Source organism: Meriones unguiculatus, chromosome 11 (genome assembly GCF_030254825.1).
Source record: "Meriones unguiculatus strain TT.TT164.6M chromosome 11, Bangor_MerUng_6.1, whole genome shotgun sequence".
Lineage (NCBI taxonomy): Eukaryota > Metazoa > Chordata > Mammalia > Rodentia > Muridae > Meriones > Meriones unguiculatus.
The window spans coordinates 47,889,943-47,904,990 of record NC_083359.1 but is presented as its reverse complement, the minus strand read 5'-3'; the positions used below and the strand labels follow the sequence as shown (position 1 = coordinate 47,904,990).

Sequence of the window (15,048 nt, the reverse complement as noted above, 5' to 3'; positions counted from 1 at the left end):
AGAAGATAGGAGTGTGAACAAAATACAATGTGTGTGAAAATGTCATGATGAAACCTATCATTTTGACAATGAGTGTATAGTAGTTAAAAGTAAAGCTTAAAAAGCCTGGGGGTGAGGGTTGATGAGATGGCTCAGTGAGCAAATGCACTTCCTGCTAAACCTGCAAACCTGAGTTCCACTCTCGGCCCCTCATGGTGAAAGGAGAGAACAGACTCCTGCAAAGTGTCCTCTGACATGTTTACTGTGAACGGACACACACACACACACACACTCACACACACACAAACAAATAGATGTGATTTAAAGCCTTTAAAAAGACAGTGGGGCTGATGGGGTTGTCGAGGTTGATAGAGGGTTCCCTGGAGCATAAGAAGCCCAGGTTTCATAACCAGGACTGGGGGGGTACATGCCTGCAGTCTCAGGACCTGGTGGGTAGAGGCAGGAAATCAGAAGCTCAAAGTTTTCCTCAGCTACATAGCAAGTTGGAAAGAAAGAAAGAAAACAGAAGGAAGGAAAAAAGGAAGTGAAAAAGGAAGAAAGATGAAGGCCTGGGCATGGGGTCACACACCTATAATATTACTACTCAAGAGGTTGAGATAATAGGGATATGAGTTCAAGGCCAGCCTGAGTTGCAGAGTCACTTCAGGGGTGTGAACTACATAGTGGGACTCTGTCTCAAGACAAACAAATAGCATCAGCAGCAACAACGATAACAAAAATGGATGAGACTCGGGAGCCCATCTGTCTGAGTTCAAATTTTGGCTCCTCCTTTGTGTGACTGTGAATACCTGTATACCCTGCTATGATTCAGGCGAGTTCATCTGTGAAATGGAGGTGATACTGGGACCAGGGAGGCTTTAGTGTGAAGCTCAGGGGAGCACTCTGAAGGAGCATCCAGTGGCTTACCTGTTTTCTCACTTCCCCTGACATCCTCCCTTCTAGTGCTCTATACTTAACTCCCTTCATCCCTCACAAATGCAAGGTCAGTTCCCACAGGTGACTCCCAAGGATAACGACTTAAGGCCTGTGTACCACTGCTTGAATGGCAGCATAGATGCTACAACACTGGGGAAATCAACTGGGTGATGAATGAATGAATGAATGAGTGAGTGAATGAATGAATGAATGAGCAAGTGAGCCAACAGAGAAGGAACTGATTAAGCATTGCATGAATTAAGTGAAGTACTATTTTAACTTTCATACTAGGTCTCCAGGACAAGAGGGGACCCCACTATCACTCACCTGGCCATTTTGGAAGCTTGTTGGAAGACTCGGGATCCTCTTGGTCCAGGGAGGGTGCTGTATCCTCTGAGCATGGAGAGGCAAATGCAGATTAGAGTATGGGGAGCCCCACAACTCCTCTCAGTAGTGGGAGCATCTAGAGGGCAGAACGACTTGCCCAAGCCTCCAAGACCAAGTTACAAAAAGGCTACCCAAGACTGTATCTGACATCTCCATTTTAGCCAGCTGAACTTTTAAAAAACATTTGTAAACCAATGATTTAAAGATTATAGTAAAACCAGGCATTGTGGATTTGTAATCCCAGCTCTCAGGGGGTTAGGTAAGAGAATTTCTGCAGGTTTAGAGTCAATCTAATAGGCATATATCAAGTTTCAGGTCAGGTGGGGCTATATAGCAAGACCTTGTCACCAAGCAAAGAAAAGCAAAATTAAAAACATGCTCTGCAAGTAAAGCTTGGGCTTCCAGCGTCAGAAGGCCCAGGCATGCTGGGTTTGTTTTTACGCCCTAAGGATCAACAGGAGCTTGTGGCTTGTGCTCTGCTTGGGTGGACATATATGTTCCAGCTGTCGCCCAAGCCTCAGTTATACTCCCTGCTTCATCAGTCTTCACGCACCTCTCATGACCTGTTACCCAGGGGCATGCCTGTCCCCTCAGGGGGCTCTGACTGTCTGAGAAATATCCTTCCCCCAGCCCTCTGCTTGTTTCCAATGTCTCTCTCAGGGCCCCACTCCTCACCTGTCTCATTTACACGGGAGGTCAGCGCAGGTTCGGGCATGTTGGGCAGGTCAGCTGCAGATGGTGCAAAGGGGCTGGTGGAGCCGGGCCGCTCTGGGGATTTGGGAAGACTGGGGACAGTGGGGCTGCTTGAAGGGAGTCCTTGGTTGACCTGGGGCATCTCACCTACATCAAAGGTAAGGAAGAGTGTAAGAACCATCAGGAACTCATTCAGGAATGCACTGGGGTCATCTCTGCTTCAATCAAACTGTGAACCAACCCCCTCCCAAGGGGACCCCGCATCTGTGTTAAATGCTGACTGACTAGTTAGAATTTCTGTGCCTGTGGAGAGCTATAAGGTTGCAGGTCCAGAGCCAAATTGTCTTGGGATGTCTTTAGCACTTACCCCCACAGACATTAATTGCCCACCTCTGTGTTTAAATTAACATCCTTAAGACTTCCTGTAAAAATCCTACTAGGAGGTGCTGTTTCCACCAATGTATTTGAAAGATGCTTGACTTATAACTCTTTGTTCTGTTCCCATAAAAAGTTCATTTGGCTGTTTCCATGTTGGAATGTGGCATTTGGGGGTCCTTGAATCTGTGTTCCCAGCCATGGTCATTCACACCTGGCTTTGGAGTAAATAATCTCTTATTGCTCTTGACATGATAGTGTGGCGAATGTGAGGAGAGAGGGAAGGCATTCAGGGTGAAACTGGAGAGGGAACTCTGAGTTACATCCAGTTCCCATCTGTAAGTGGGCACAGTCCGCTCCCAGGGGGCTCACAGCACTCCTGGCACTCACTTGGTATGGTCGGGGCTCATTTCCCTCCATGTTAGAAGGTGCTCCCTTGCTTTTGGGACATCTTGTCTTATCCAGAAACTGACATGTGACCCTAAAAGTTGGCTATGGTTTTGAGTGAAAGCATCACCCATGTCATCCCTTAGAGCCCAGCCATGCCTTCCCAGGCTTCTTGGCAGCCTCTCAGTATGGTGGATCAATGGGCACAATTTAACGGATCAGAAAACAAGGCAACTTACAAGGGTGCACAGCAAACCGTTCACATCAGCACTAAGGTAAGGAGGCTCAGGTAATCCTTGAGTCTCTTGTTGTTTGGCTTAGTGATGGGTGTTACTGAATAAAGCTGCGGGGGTTTTGATTGTTTTTTAAGGGCTGGAGAGATAGCACAGTGGCTCAGAGCATGTCCTTTTCCAGTGGTCGTGACTTTGGCCCCCTGCATCCATGCCAGGCTGTTCACAGTAGCCTGTAACTGCAACTCCAGAGCGACCTGTCACCCTGGCTTCTTCAGGCATTGCAGCCACGCATTCTGATGTGTTTGAGCACATATGCAGGTAAATTAAAATAAAATCTTTTTGAAGTGTTTTTAAACAAGGAAAAGCTAAGGGGAGAGGAAATAATGACACACAGAAGGCTGCAAGACTAGTCAGCTATGCAGACCACCTTAGAGATGCTCTTGTGCTTTAATTTTTTTGGGGGGGATTGAAGATAGAGGAAGGTGTTTGGGGAGGGACGATTTATGAATAGGTACTATGTCAGAATTGAAAAATGCCTGCAATGGTAGAGAACAAGGTAAGAGGTGAGGGAGGAGGAAAGGCAGTCAGTTTCAATTCAGGACTTGCACACTCACCATGGTAGATTAGGACATTGGAGAGCCCTGCGCCAGCCCCTGAGATTTGCCAGAGTCCCTGAGGTAGAGTGGTGAGGATCTGGATATGCCCAGCAGGGAGATCCAAACAGTTCAGTGAGGAGCTAGAGGAGGACACTGCAGGAGACAGAGACAGTGAGGAGAGGGGCAGTCCACATCACCCATCTTTGTACTGGGATGAAAGATCAACACCCTTTCATGGGGCTCTCATTTCTCCAGGAGCAGCAGCTGAGCCTGTCTTGCCCATGGTGGTGTCCCTAGCACCTGGCAGGGTGGCTGACAGAGACAAGAAGGGGGACAAGTGACGCAAGGCTGGCAGTAGAATTCCCCCCCCCCGTGGATGTTTCCTCCTGAGCTAGGCATGTCTTCCAGCAGGCATGAGTGGGAAGGGTCCTTGAGGATGACCCTGATGGGAGAGGAAATTGTTTCAGCAGCCCCTGCCTGGTGCCAATTCCTCAACCATCTGCCCAAAGGGAGGAGGCACCTCTTCTCTAGACCATTAACATACCAGGCATCTGAGCAGCTCCCTCTAGGTCTGTGTGGCTGGGTGCTGGCTCTTGATTGGACGAAGCAGGTGGTAGGAAGGGCATGGTGGAGAGGTTTGCTGGCCCCATCAGGAAGCTGCCAGTCAGCATGGGTACCATAGAGGGCTCAGCTGTGGGAGAGGGGGAGGTTAGAGACCGCATGGGCACCTGGAGTGGGGCAGGCCTCCCAGGACAGCAAGGATCTCTCTCTCTCTTGGCAGTTAGGGGAAATGCCTGCCCCCCTCAGGGCCCATGTAGCTCAGTCAATAAGCTGCTGGTTCATGCCAACAGTGCCCACCCTTTCCTGTGGCTAGGCCCAGGGACATCCCAAGAAAGCCCACAGAAAGATAGGGTCAGACTGGAGAAACCTAAGACTGGGCCCGTAGCTCCAGCCTTTCTCATCTTCCCCTGCATGTCACTGAGCCCTGGGGAGACTAAGTGCCTTGCTCACTCAGCTTTTAGGCTCTGCCCAAAGAAGGGTAGGGGCTGTACCACATTCTCCCATCGGGGAGCTCAGGGTATTGCTCTCCTTTACTGAATGGGAGAACTGTGAAGTGGGTTGGATTCTGTCTCCCTGAACAGTCTGGGGGCTCCCTAAGGACTGAGGCTACCTCTCCATCATCTTGAGTAGTCATGGAGGCTGCCAGGAGAGGTTTTAGGGAAAAAGTAAGTCACCCACCACAGTGCAGGCTGAGGAAACTTCATCTTAGTTTGTACCACACTCACTCTCTCATAGCTGTGTGATCTTTGGCAGGTAACCACCTCTCTAAGCTACCTGCTTCCTTCCTTCCTTCCTTCCTTCCTTCCTTCCTTCCTTCCTTCCTCCCTCCCTTCCCCCTCCCTCCCTCCTTCCCTCCCTCTCTCCTTCCTTTCCCCCTCCTTCCCTCCCTCCCTCCTTCCCTCCCTCTCTCCTTCCTTTCCCCCTCCTTCCCTCCCTCCCTCCTTCCCTTCCCCCTCCTTCCCTCCCTCCCTTTCCCCTCCATCCCTTCCCCCTCCCTCCTTCCCTCCCTCCCTTCCCCCTCCCTCCCTTCCCCCTCCCTCCCTCCTTTCCTCCCTCCCTTCCCCCTCCCTCTCTCCTTTCCTCCCTCCCTTCCCCCTCCCTCCCTTCCCCCTCCCTCCCTCCTTTCCTCCCTCCCTTCCCCCTCCCTCCCTCCTTCCCTCCCTCCCTTCCCCCTCCCTCCCTCCTTCCCTCCCTCTCTCCTTCCTTTCCCCCTCCTTCCCTCCCTCCCTCCTTCCCTTCCCCCTCCTTCCCTCCCTCTCTCCTTCCTTTCCCCCTCCTTCCCTCCCTCCCTCCTTCCCTTCCCCCTCCTTCCCTCCCTCCCTTTCCCCTCCATCCCTTCCTCCCTTCCCCCTCCCTCCCTCCTTCCCTCCCTCCCTTTCCCCTCCCTCCCTCCTTCCCTTCCCCCTCCCTCTCCCTCCCTCCTTCCCTCCCTCCCTTCCTTGTCCCTCCCTCCCTTCCTTCCTTCTTTCCTCCTTCCCCCTTTCCCTTTCTCCCTTCCTCTCTTAGTCTCTCTCTCTGGCTTTTCCTTCCTTCCTTTATTATGCTAGAATTCAATGAAGGCTCTGTTCACAATAGTCACACCCCCAACTCTGATCCGTGAATTGTGCTGCATTTGAGGGGACCTGTGCTCCCCCGGGTTGGACCATCTGGACCACCTGCTCATCTCACCTAGCTTCCCGTGCTTTGAGTCCATAGTGTGCTCTTCTGGGAAGCCTGCAGAGAGAATGCTGAGATCAGTGGCCCTGGTTTCGATGTCCTCAGCTATGGAGATTTCTTGTCTTCAGTAAGAGATGCTGAGCCAGGAACAGGAGTGGAGGCAAACTGCCACAGCCCATTCTTAGCACTTTAGATGTTTAGAGCACACACCAGGTTCCCATGCCCAGCAGGAAATGATTTACAGGGTCTGGGGGTGTGGTTTAATCCAGAGTTTGCCTGGCATGCAAGCCCTGGGTTTCATCCCCCAGCAAAACACACACACACACACACACACACACACACACACACACACCTTACAAGAAATATAGGACTGGAGACGTGGCTCAATGGTTAAGAGCACTGTCTGCTCTTCCACAAGACCTGAGTTCTATTTCTAGAACCCACATGATGGTTCACAACAGTCTGTAACTCTAGTCTCTGGGGATTGGATGCTCTCCTCTGGCCTCTGCAGGCACCAAACATACATGTGGTACACAGACATGCATGCAGGCGAAACACCCAGACACATAAATAAATACATTAAAAAGAGGAATAAGCATAACTAAGACAGTGACTTTATGTGGCTGTGTGGTCAAGGAGGGCTTCCTGGATGGTGTGAGGCTTTGAAGGGCCCAACTATGGGAAGAGTGAGAGGAAGGTACTCCAGGAAGAGGGGATACTGGGGCCGGCTGCCAAAGTAGTGTATCTGTGCTGAGCCAGCAGAGGAGGAAAGCCAGGCCACACAGGCCTCTCAGCATGCATCCTATGATGCTGGAGGCTCCGCAAGGCAGGGATATCTTAATCTGCATGGAAAAGCACACTGGCCGTCAGATGAGGCTAGACTAAGGAGGTAGGAGAAGAGCAGGAGGCCAAGAGAGCTGCCGGTACCCAGCCAAGGTGACACAGCCCATAAACAGCAGAGCCAGGGTTCCAGCCCAGTCCTGAATGATGCCTGACTCACTGGTTAAGAGATTTCCCTCAGAGGGTCACCGAGGAGCAGAAATCAAAGACTCTCACACAGACCCTACAGGATGAGGGACATTTGCTCCAGCGCTGTCTATTTCCTTGCTGAGGAACAGTGGCATGGTGATGTGGTGGGGAGGCAGGCGGGACTTAATGGAAGCAGCTGGGACCACAGCATCAGCATGTGCAGCAGGATGGAGACAGAGATAAGGAAGGACCAGGAGGGTCAAGGAGGGGCTCACTCACGTCTCTTCTGAGGTCTCCTTCCTGCTTCTCCAGGGACCTCGGTACTCCTCCCACAGCCTTCCTCTGCTCCAATATACTCTACTTTGGAGAGACAGCAGAGACACACATCACAATCACAAAGCCACTTCTGCCATTGTGGTGAGGACGTGTGGCTGTCAGGCATTTCTCTAGGTCAGGAAGGAATGGAGGCTGAGCCAAGATCAGCTCCCCCCGCCCCCGACTTACTGAAGAGGTCCTTGCCGAGGCCCTCCAGCTGGCTGTCCTGGAACACATACTGATCCAGTTCCGCTGCCAGGTGAGGAGACATACAGTCAGTCAAAAAGGTTTCCCCTGCGGGCAGTGGTGTAATCCCAGCACTCAGGAGGCAGAGGCAGGTGGATCTCTGAGTTCAAGGCCAGCCTGGTCTGCAGTGTGAGTTCCAGGGCAGCCAAAGTTACAGAGAGACTCTGTCTTGAAAACAAAACAAAACAAAAAAACAAACAAAAAAGGGCTCCCAGAAGTCCTACTGTGTGTCTAAGCCTCAGGCTAGTTACCTAGAAGCTGCAACTTTCTGGGCCTGTTGCACAGTCGGGTCTCTATAAAGGTCGAGTATAGGTTGAATGAATGAATGAATGAACATTGCCTTTCATATGCTTTTTGTCTTATTAAATGAGGAAAGCATGTGCTTGTGAAAACATGTCTATCATCATAAAGCATTGCAAACCAGAACAGTAATGCTGTTTTTATACTCCACTAGCTTCAGTGTGGTCATACAAGTGCAGCAGTGAACACATGGCCAGAATCAGCTGCTGCACTGACAGCTCACTGCCTTAGTGTTGGAGAAGGGTGTGTGCTGTGGGCTTTGTGGGAAAGAGGAGCAGAAAGGAATATGGAAATGGAAGCACGGAGCTGGATGTGTTGTGTGCCTGTGATCCTGTGCTTGGAAGGCCGAGGCTGGAGGATTGCCATGACTTAGACTGGCCTGGGATACACAGTGAGTTCCAGGCCAGCCTGGGCTACAAAAGACCCTGTCTCAAAAAGAAAATAAAACAAACCTAACAAGCAAAAAGCAGAAAGGAAAGCAAGTACCATAGTGGGATGTGATTGGCTAGTCATCAGGGAAGGGGCGGGTGTCCCGCAGTGCCCCCTCCATCTTCCTCCCAAAGTACCATCTTTTCCAGCCCTAGCTGCTGTCCCAAGCTGCGATTTTGGTGGAAGGAATTTTTTGTTGTTCCAAGTGACCTAGTAAGACTAGTGAAGGAGACTTCTTCCCCTCTGTCCGTTCTCTGACCTCCGCTGCCCCCTTACCAATGTTGGCATAGGCCTCCCGGGTCTCTTCATCCCCTTCCATATCTTGCAACAGCTTGCTGAACTGGTCGCAGTTGATGGTGTCTGTGTCGGGCTCTGCAAGCGGAAAGCCCCTAGGATAAAGCCTGAGAGTGTGAGAGGAGGGGTTGTGGGGATGGAGGGAGACAGCTCCAGTTGAGGGTCAGCGAGATTATCACGGGCTGGGAGCTGTCCGTGGTTCTGACAATCAACCTGTGGCTTTCTTGGGCTTGCTCATAGTTGGGAAGGACTGAGAAGGCCAGGAGAGGCCCAGGAACAAGGAACAAGGCCCACCTGAGCAGAGCTCGATTTCCTCCTCCCCCGCCAGGTCCATCTGGTCATAGAGGTGGTAGAGGTGTAGGGGGTCCGCATCGCTGTTAAGGAGCTCCAGGTAGCTGCCCTCCAGAGACCCGAGTTCCATGGTGGCACACAGACTACGGCCTGGGAGGAGAGACACACTCAGATGTCTCATTGCATGGTAGGAAAAGGCAGAAAATGAGCACTAACTACTATTGAGAGCCAGAAGATATGAGCAAAGGGCTCAAGACACCAGAGAGGAGTTTGAGACCCATCTGTGAGGCCTTAGGCAAGTAACATATCCTCTCTAAGTATTCATTTTCTGAAGACACAGGGAGGAATGCTCCTGTGGAACCTTGAAAGGCCAAGGGTGCCTCAGTGCCTCATGACAGTTACACAGATGTCTCCAGTCAAAGGAAGCTCATCATGTTGGAGAGACATCAGAGAATGGAGTCTTCACTCCAGGCTGGATCTTCTCACCTCAGTGACCCTGCTTCACTCATGCCCAGACCTCCTCAGGTGTTGGGATTTCCCATTGCCTCTGGGGCCATGCTTCCTGTGTTTCTGCTTGCTTAGGCATTGCTTCAAAAGTCTCTCAGATCGACCGTTTCTCTGCCAGCAATTCCAAAAGGGATGGAAGGCAGAGATGACCTTGCTCACCCTAGTGTGAAGAAGGGTCCTCTTTAGCTGCCCCAGCCCATGGCAGATGGCCCAAGCCATCTGGGACTGAGCAAAGACCTATCCTCTCAGCTTCTTCACCCTCTAGCCATTCCTATGAGGGAGTTTCTAGATTGTATTGATTGAGGTGGGAAGACCTGTCCTAAATGTGAGAGCACCGCTCCATGGCTGGGACTTCAAAAGAAGAATGTGAGCTGAGCATCAGCCTTCATCTTTCTGTGCTTCCCCGGCGCAGATGCGGTGTGAGCAGCTGCCTCACATCCCTGCGCCTCGCACTGCTTCACCTCACGCCCCTGCCACCATGACTTCCTTACACAATGGATTGTACTTTCAAACTGTGAGCCAAAATCAATGCCTCCTTAAGTTGCCTTTGTCAAGAATCTTGTCACAGCAATGAGACAAGTAACTAATACAGTGCCCCTCCTCAAGCCCGAAGCACATGCCAGGCTCTCCCCATACATAGGAACTCCCAGATACCCAGAGCTTCTGGAGTTGGATTGCAAGCTTTCCACGTGCTGCCTCGGGTTTCACTCATATCTTTGCTAATTATGTTCCTGTCTCTCAGATAAGAACCAGATCCGAGTAATGGGTGGCATGGCCACATCTTCTTCTGCCACCACGGAAGGTGCTGTCACTTGGGAAGGAAAGATGTGGGTAACAAGGCAATTTCCTCTTCTGAGTAAAAGTCTGGGCACATGGAAGGCTGCCTTCTTGGTGGATGGGCAGTGTTTTTACGCCTTCTGCAAACTGCCCTTCTAAGGCTTCCACACCATCCTAGGAGACATCCCTGGCGCTTTCCACCACCAGTCCTCTGGGGACATTTCTATCCCCCCTACACAGAACAGTGGAGGGTTTTTTTTTTTGGGGGGGGGGAACTAATGAGCATGCTGTGAGATGAAGCGCTCAATGAACTCAAGATTTAAAGGTTTCCCAAATGTCCACAAGATGACACCATAAAAGTTGAAGGAAGGTGCTGCCTGAGTGTGGTGTGCTTCAGTGTGTGGAGGTAATGGTATTTCCTGTGCATGCGCTGTGTCTGTGCATGTGAGTGAAGGGCCCACAGATGTCAGAGAAGGTGTTGTAATCCCTGCAGCTGGAGGTACACACAGTTGTGAGCAGCCTGGTGTGGATGCTGGGAGCTGAGCTCTAGTCCTCAGGAGAAGCAGCACGCGCCATCAGCACCTGAGACATCCAGTACATCCAGTACAAGTTTTCAAAATGATCCTGTGTCTTTGCCACTCTGTAAGCTGTCTAAGATGGGCACGGGGTGGGGGTGAGGTCTCTGTCCAAGATGAGGACTTAGGACTGGGCAGGAGGAGAGAAGTACCATAGGCAAAGGAGGAAGTGGCTTTCAGGCCTTGCCTTTCAGAGTAGACAGCTCAGGAGCATGACACCAAGGGGAGGCTGACAGAAACTGCTAGTCTCAGTCAAGACTTTCACTTCCTTCAGGGGCTTCAGGTGAGAGATCACAGGAGACAGAAGAGGAACTGAGGCACGTAAGCAATATTGAGAGGCTGAGCTGGGGTGGACCTCAATGGTGGTGATCTTGCCTCAAATGTGGGTTCCCTCCCAGTGTGCGCTTGTGCCCGCTCATGTGCACATACGGACACACACACACACAAAAAAGTAGTGAGGGACTTTGGAGTTGGGAGGTCTGGGCATTTCCTTTGGTAGCAGGAAGATTGGAAGACCTGTGTATGAGAAGTTTCACATCAGGAGCATCTGAAAATACCACTATTTTTTTTGGCTCTAGGTTGCCACTATGAATGGTAGGTTGAAGTATGGCTTCAAAACTGGGGCTTAAGTCAGGTCCATGATATTAGTGGTTCTGTTTCCGAGGCTAATGAGTATACTTGAGTGTGTGCACACACGTATGTGCATGTGACCATCACAGTGTCTTTATATGGAACATAGAATCTGCTATTGCCGGTAAACCCAGTTGCTGACGGTCCTCTGTCGGCTGCTATTCTTCTCGCTTTGGCTCCTTCAGCTCTTGGTTTCCGCCTCTTGCCTGGAAGGCTGTCTGAGGTCTTCCTGGCTTGGCCTGCTGTAGACGATGGCTCAGGCTAGAGGGTCACTTGTGCAGAGGCAATAGGAGCAGGATGATTGAAGCTGGGAGGGGGCTAGCCTGAGGACCACAACCGTCCTGAGCCCCGGAGGATGGCACAGGGAACACAGGGTCTGCAGCTGTGCGGTGCTGGAGTCCCACCCCCAGCTCATTAGAGAAAGGTGATTAGGGGATCTGAGATGCAATCGCCTTACAATTCTCCCCGGCCTGTTGCCAGGCTTGCTCTCTGTGTCCCAGAACCCTCAACCATCTTGGCATTTCTGTCCCAGCTCCCTAACTCCTCTGGGCTCAGAGAAGCCACCTAGTGCATGGTAAGACACAGTGACTAGAAAAACCAGAAATAGATTTGGCTTTGGTCCCTGGCAGCAAGCCACAGGGCTTTTCCATGGTGGAAGTGTGGCCGAGGAAGCGGGGTAGCCCAGCCATGGGGGCAGCTGAGTTTACAACAGTCCATTGGCACATGATCAATGCAAGAGTCATGAACCTTGAGATCCAAGCCTGCTCTGCTCCGGCAGGGTGTGTTACCCTGGGAAAGCCCCTTCCCTTCTCCATTTCCCAGGGATGTCATCTGTTAAATAAAGGAGGGTTGTAGTAGACCAGTGGCTTTCAAGTGACATTTTACCAGGATTCCAGATCCTTTAATAAGTGAGAAAAAATTTCTGGCTGAAAGGGCATTGAGGAGCCCAGAACCTCTTTTTCTCAAAGAGGGGCTTCACAGAATAGTCTAAAAAGGTAATTGTAAGAGGGTGCTATCATGCAGGTCTGCAATCTCAGCTGCTCAAGAAGCTGGGGCAGGGAGATCATGAATTTGAGGGTAATGTGGGCTTTATAGTGAGACCTTGTTTCAATCACACAACAAGAGATTTTGTTGTTTTGAGATTCAAGCCTGGTGGAAGAATACTGTGATACTAGCTTTAAGTGGCAGCAGGAAGGTTGTAGGTTCAAGGCCAGTTAGAAGGTATATAACAAAAAGTAAAAACAGGGTTGGGGTATACAGGGCAGTGCTCAACATGTGGGCAGCCCTGAGGTCTATCCCCAGGACTGCAAGACAAAAGCAAGTAGAACAACACCCCACAACTTCACATCATTCAGGAATGGCAAAAGGGCGCTGATGGCTGCCAGAGGGTGGATGGAGCCAGAGAAGAATGAATGGGCAGAGTGCTGCAGCTTGCAGAGCTGTGAAACCACTCCGGAAGACACTGCTGTTACAGACACGCATCGAAACACACTTGTCCACACCCGTGGAATGCATCCTACCAAGACTGAGCCCGACTCTGGCTTTGAATTTTAAGTGATAATGAGATGCTGCTGCAGATTGAAAGATGGCAGAATAGACTGCTCTGAGATAAAGGTGGATGGCTGGGGAGGCCATGCATTCATGGGCATAGTGGATGAGAAAAAAAATCTCTGCATCTTCTGTTAAATATTGCCGAAACCCTGAAAAAAATTTAAAAAGTGAAAAAGCAAGCAAGCAAGCAAACTGAAGACCAAGGCTGACGAGCTGACTCAGACAGTAAAATGCCTGCCATGCAAGAGTGAAGCCTGAGTGCCGGTCCCCAGGACCTGTGTAACAAACAAGGCCATGTGTGCCATGTGGGCTTGGGCGGGCTACAGACAGATCCCCAGAACTAACTACTCAGTCAGTACAGCCAGTTAACGACCTCCAGGTTCAGTGCGAGACCTTGCTACCCTCGGACCCGCCTGCATATGTACACAGAAACAGCATAAGCCGCAGTGGGGAGGGCAACCCACAACAACAGGCTGGGCATGATGGGAAGTGCCCAGAGTCCCAGCCCGGGGAGGCAGAGACAAACGGAAGGGGCCCTGGAGACACTGGGCTAAGTAGCCTAATCAGTGCGCTCAAGGTACCAGCGAGAGGCCCTGTCTCAGAAACGAAGGTGGACAGTGCCTGAGGAACTACACCCAATGCTGATCTCGGCCATTTGCACAAGCACACATGTGCTCATAGTAGAAAGAAAGAAAAAGAAAGAAAGAGAGAGAGAGAGAGAGAGAGAGAGAAAGAAAAGAAAGAGAGACAGAGAAAGAAAGAAAGAAAGAAAGAAAGAAAGAAAGAAAGAAAGAAAAACACAAACAAGAAAAGAGAAGGAAGGCAGGGAGGGAAGAAGGAAAGAAAGAAAAATGAAAGGAGAGAGAAGAAAAGGAGAGAAAGAAAAAGGAAGAGGAAAGAAGGAGAGGAGAGATGGAAGGAAGGAAGGAAAGAAGGAAGGAAGGAAGGAAGGAAGGAAGGAAGGAAAGAAGGAAGGAAGGAAGGAAGGAAGGAAGGAAGGAAGGAAGGAAGGAAAGAAGGAAGGAAGGAAGAAAGGAAGGAAGGAAGGAAGGAAGGAAGGAAGGAAGGAAGGAAGGAAGGAAAGAAGGAAGGAAGGAAGGAAGGAAGGAAGGAAGGAAGGAAGGAAGGAAAGAAGGAAGGAAGGAAGGAAGGAAGGAAGGAAAGAAGGAAGGAAGGAAGGAAGGAAGGAAGGAAGGAAGGAAGGAAAGAAGGAAGGAAGGAAGGAAGGAAGGAAGGAAGGAAGGAAGGAAAGAAGGAAGGAAGGAAGGAAGGAAAGAAGGAAGGAAGGAAGGAAGGAAGGAAGGAAGGAAGGAAAGAAGGAAGGAAGGAAGGAAGGAAGGAAGGAAGGAAGGAAGGAAGGAAGGAACGAAGGAAGGAAGGAAGGAAGGAAGGAAGGAAGGAAGGAACGAAGGAAGGAAGGAAGGAAGGAAGGAAGGAAGGAAGGAAGGAAAGAAGGAAGGAAGGAAGGAAGGAAGGAAGGAAGGAAGGAAGGAAGGAAGGAAGGAAGGAAGGAAGGAAGGAAGGCCAACAACCACTTCACACAGAGCTGCAGTGCAGGCTCTAGTGTACTCTGATTTGATGCTTCAGCCTGCGTGGATGCTGTAGCACCATCCAGACCCACCCTATAGGATAGTCTATGAGTCGACCAGCAGCTGTGGTTTCCAATAGTATTGGTTATTCCCAGTACTCCCCAGGAATAACCAAAGCCACACCACTTCTCCATATGATGTCTTTCAGAACTCATGTGCTGGTGTCCTAACCTTAGCTTGCTAGTACTGAGAGGTGGGGAAATGAAGGCTAGATGAGGTCACTAGGGTAGAATCTGTATGATTGGGTTAGCAGCTTTCTCAAAAGGGGAAGAGTCCTGAGCAGTACCCTGGCTCCATTTTGCCACATGACACCCTCTGTCATGCTAAGATGTACAAGAAGGCCCCTTGTACATCTTAGTCCACATTCACACTCTTGTACTTCGTCAGTGCAGCTGAGTCCTCCCTCGGTCCCCTAGTGCACCTCCCCCTAAGCCCAGGCAGCCTCTGATATGAACATCTCCAGCTCAGTGGAATGGCACAAAAGCCTCACCTCTGATTTTTTTTTTTTTAAATATTCTTTTTCTGAATATGACCAGCAAATCATACAGAAACCCACAAAAGACACCATTGTGGCTGCTACAGGCAAGACTCCTCCACTGCACTCTGAGCCCTGAATGGAAATACCCACTGAACCACAACGTGGAAGATCTTGATCCACAAATGGAGCAGATGTAGCCTGCACGGGCACGGGTAAACGGTAGGCACCTGGGGTCTAGGGCAGGAGGAAGCGGACCCCCTGGGAGAGCTGCAGCCAGGGGACCAGGGGTGTTAC

The 15,048-nt window shown here is 50.7% G+C and overlaps 1 protein-coding gene across 8 annotated transcripts in view; it reads right to left on the bottom strand.

The window, feature by feature from the left end:
- Ciita (class II major histocompatibility complex transactivator) overlaps positions 1–15,048 on the bottom strand; it is a 49,502-nt gene that overhangs the window by 20,007 nt on the left and 14,447 nt on the right. For 5 of the 8 annotated variants that reach the window (XM_021648406.2, XM_060364169.1, XM_060364167.1 and 2 more), the window contains exons 2-10: positions 8,651–8,797; positions 8,339–8,434; positions 7,277–7,339; positions 7,052–7,132; positions 5,816–5,860; positions 4,131–4,277; positions 3,605–3,739; positions 1,978–2,142; positions 1,243–1,308 (exon numbers count right to left, since the gene is read on the bottom strand). In XM_021648406.2, coding sequence (XP_021504081.1) covers positions 1,243–1,308; positions 1,978–2,142; positions 3,605–3,739; positions 4,131–4,277; positions 5,816–5,860; positions 7,052–7,132; positions 7,277–7,339; positions 8,339–8,434; positions 8,651–8,797 — 945 coding nt within the window. Of the gene's footprint in view, positions 1–1,242; positions 1,309–1,977; positions 2,143–3,604; positions 3,740–4,130; positions 4,278–5,815; positions 5,861–7,051; positions 7,133–7,276; positions 7,340–8,338; positions 8,464–8,650; positions 8,798–15,048 lie in introns of those variants that run through there. The other 3 variants (XM_021648407.2, XM_060364168.1, XM_060364172.1) reach the window with 2 other exon arrangements.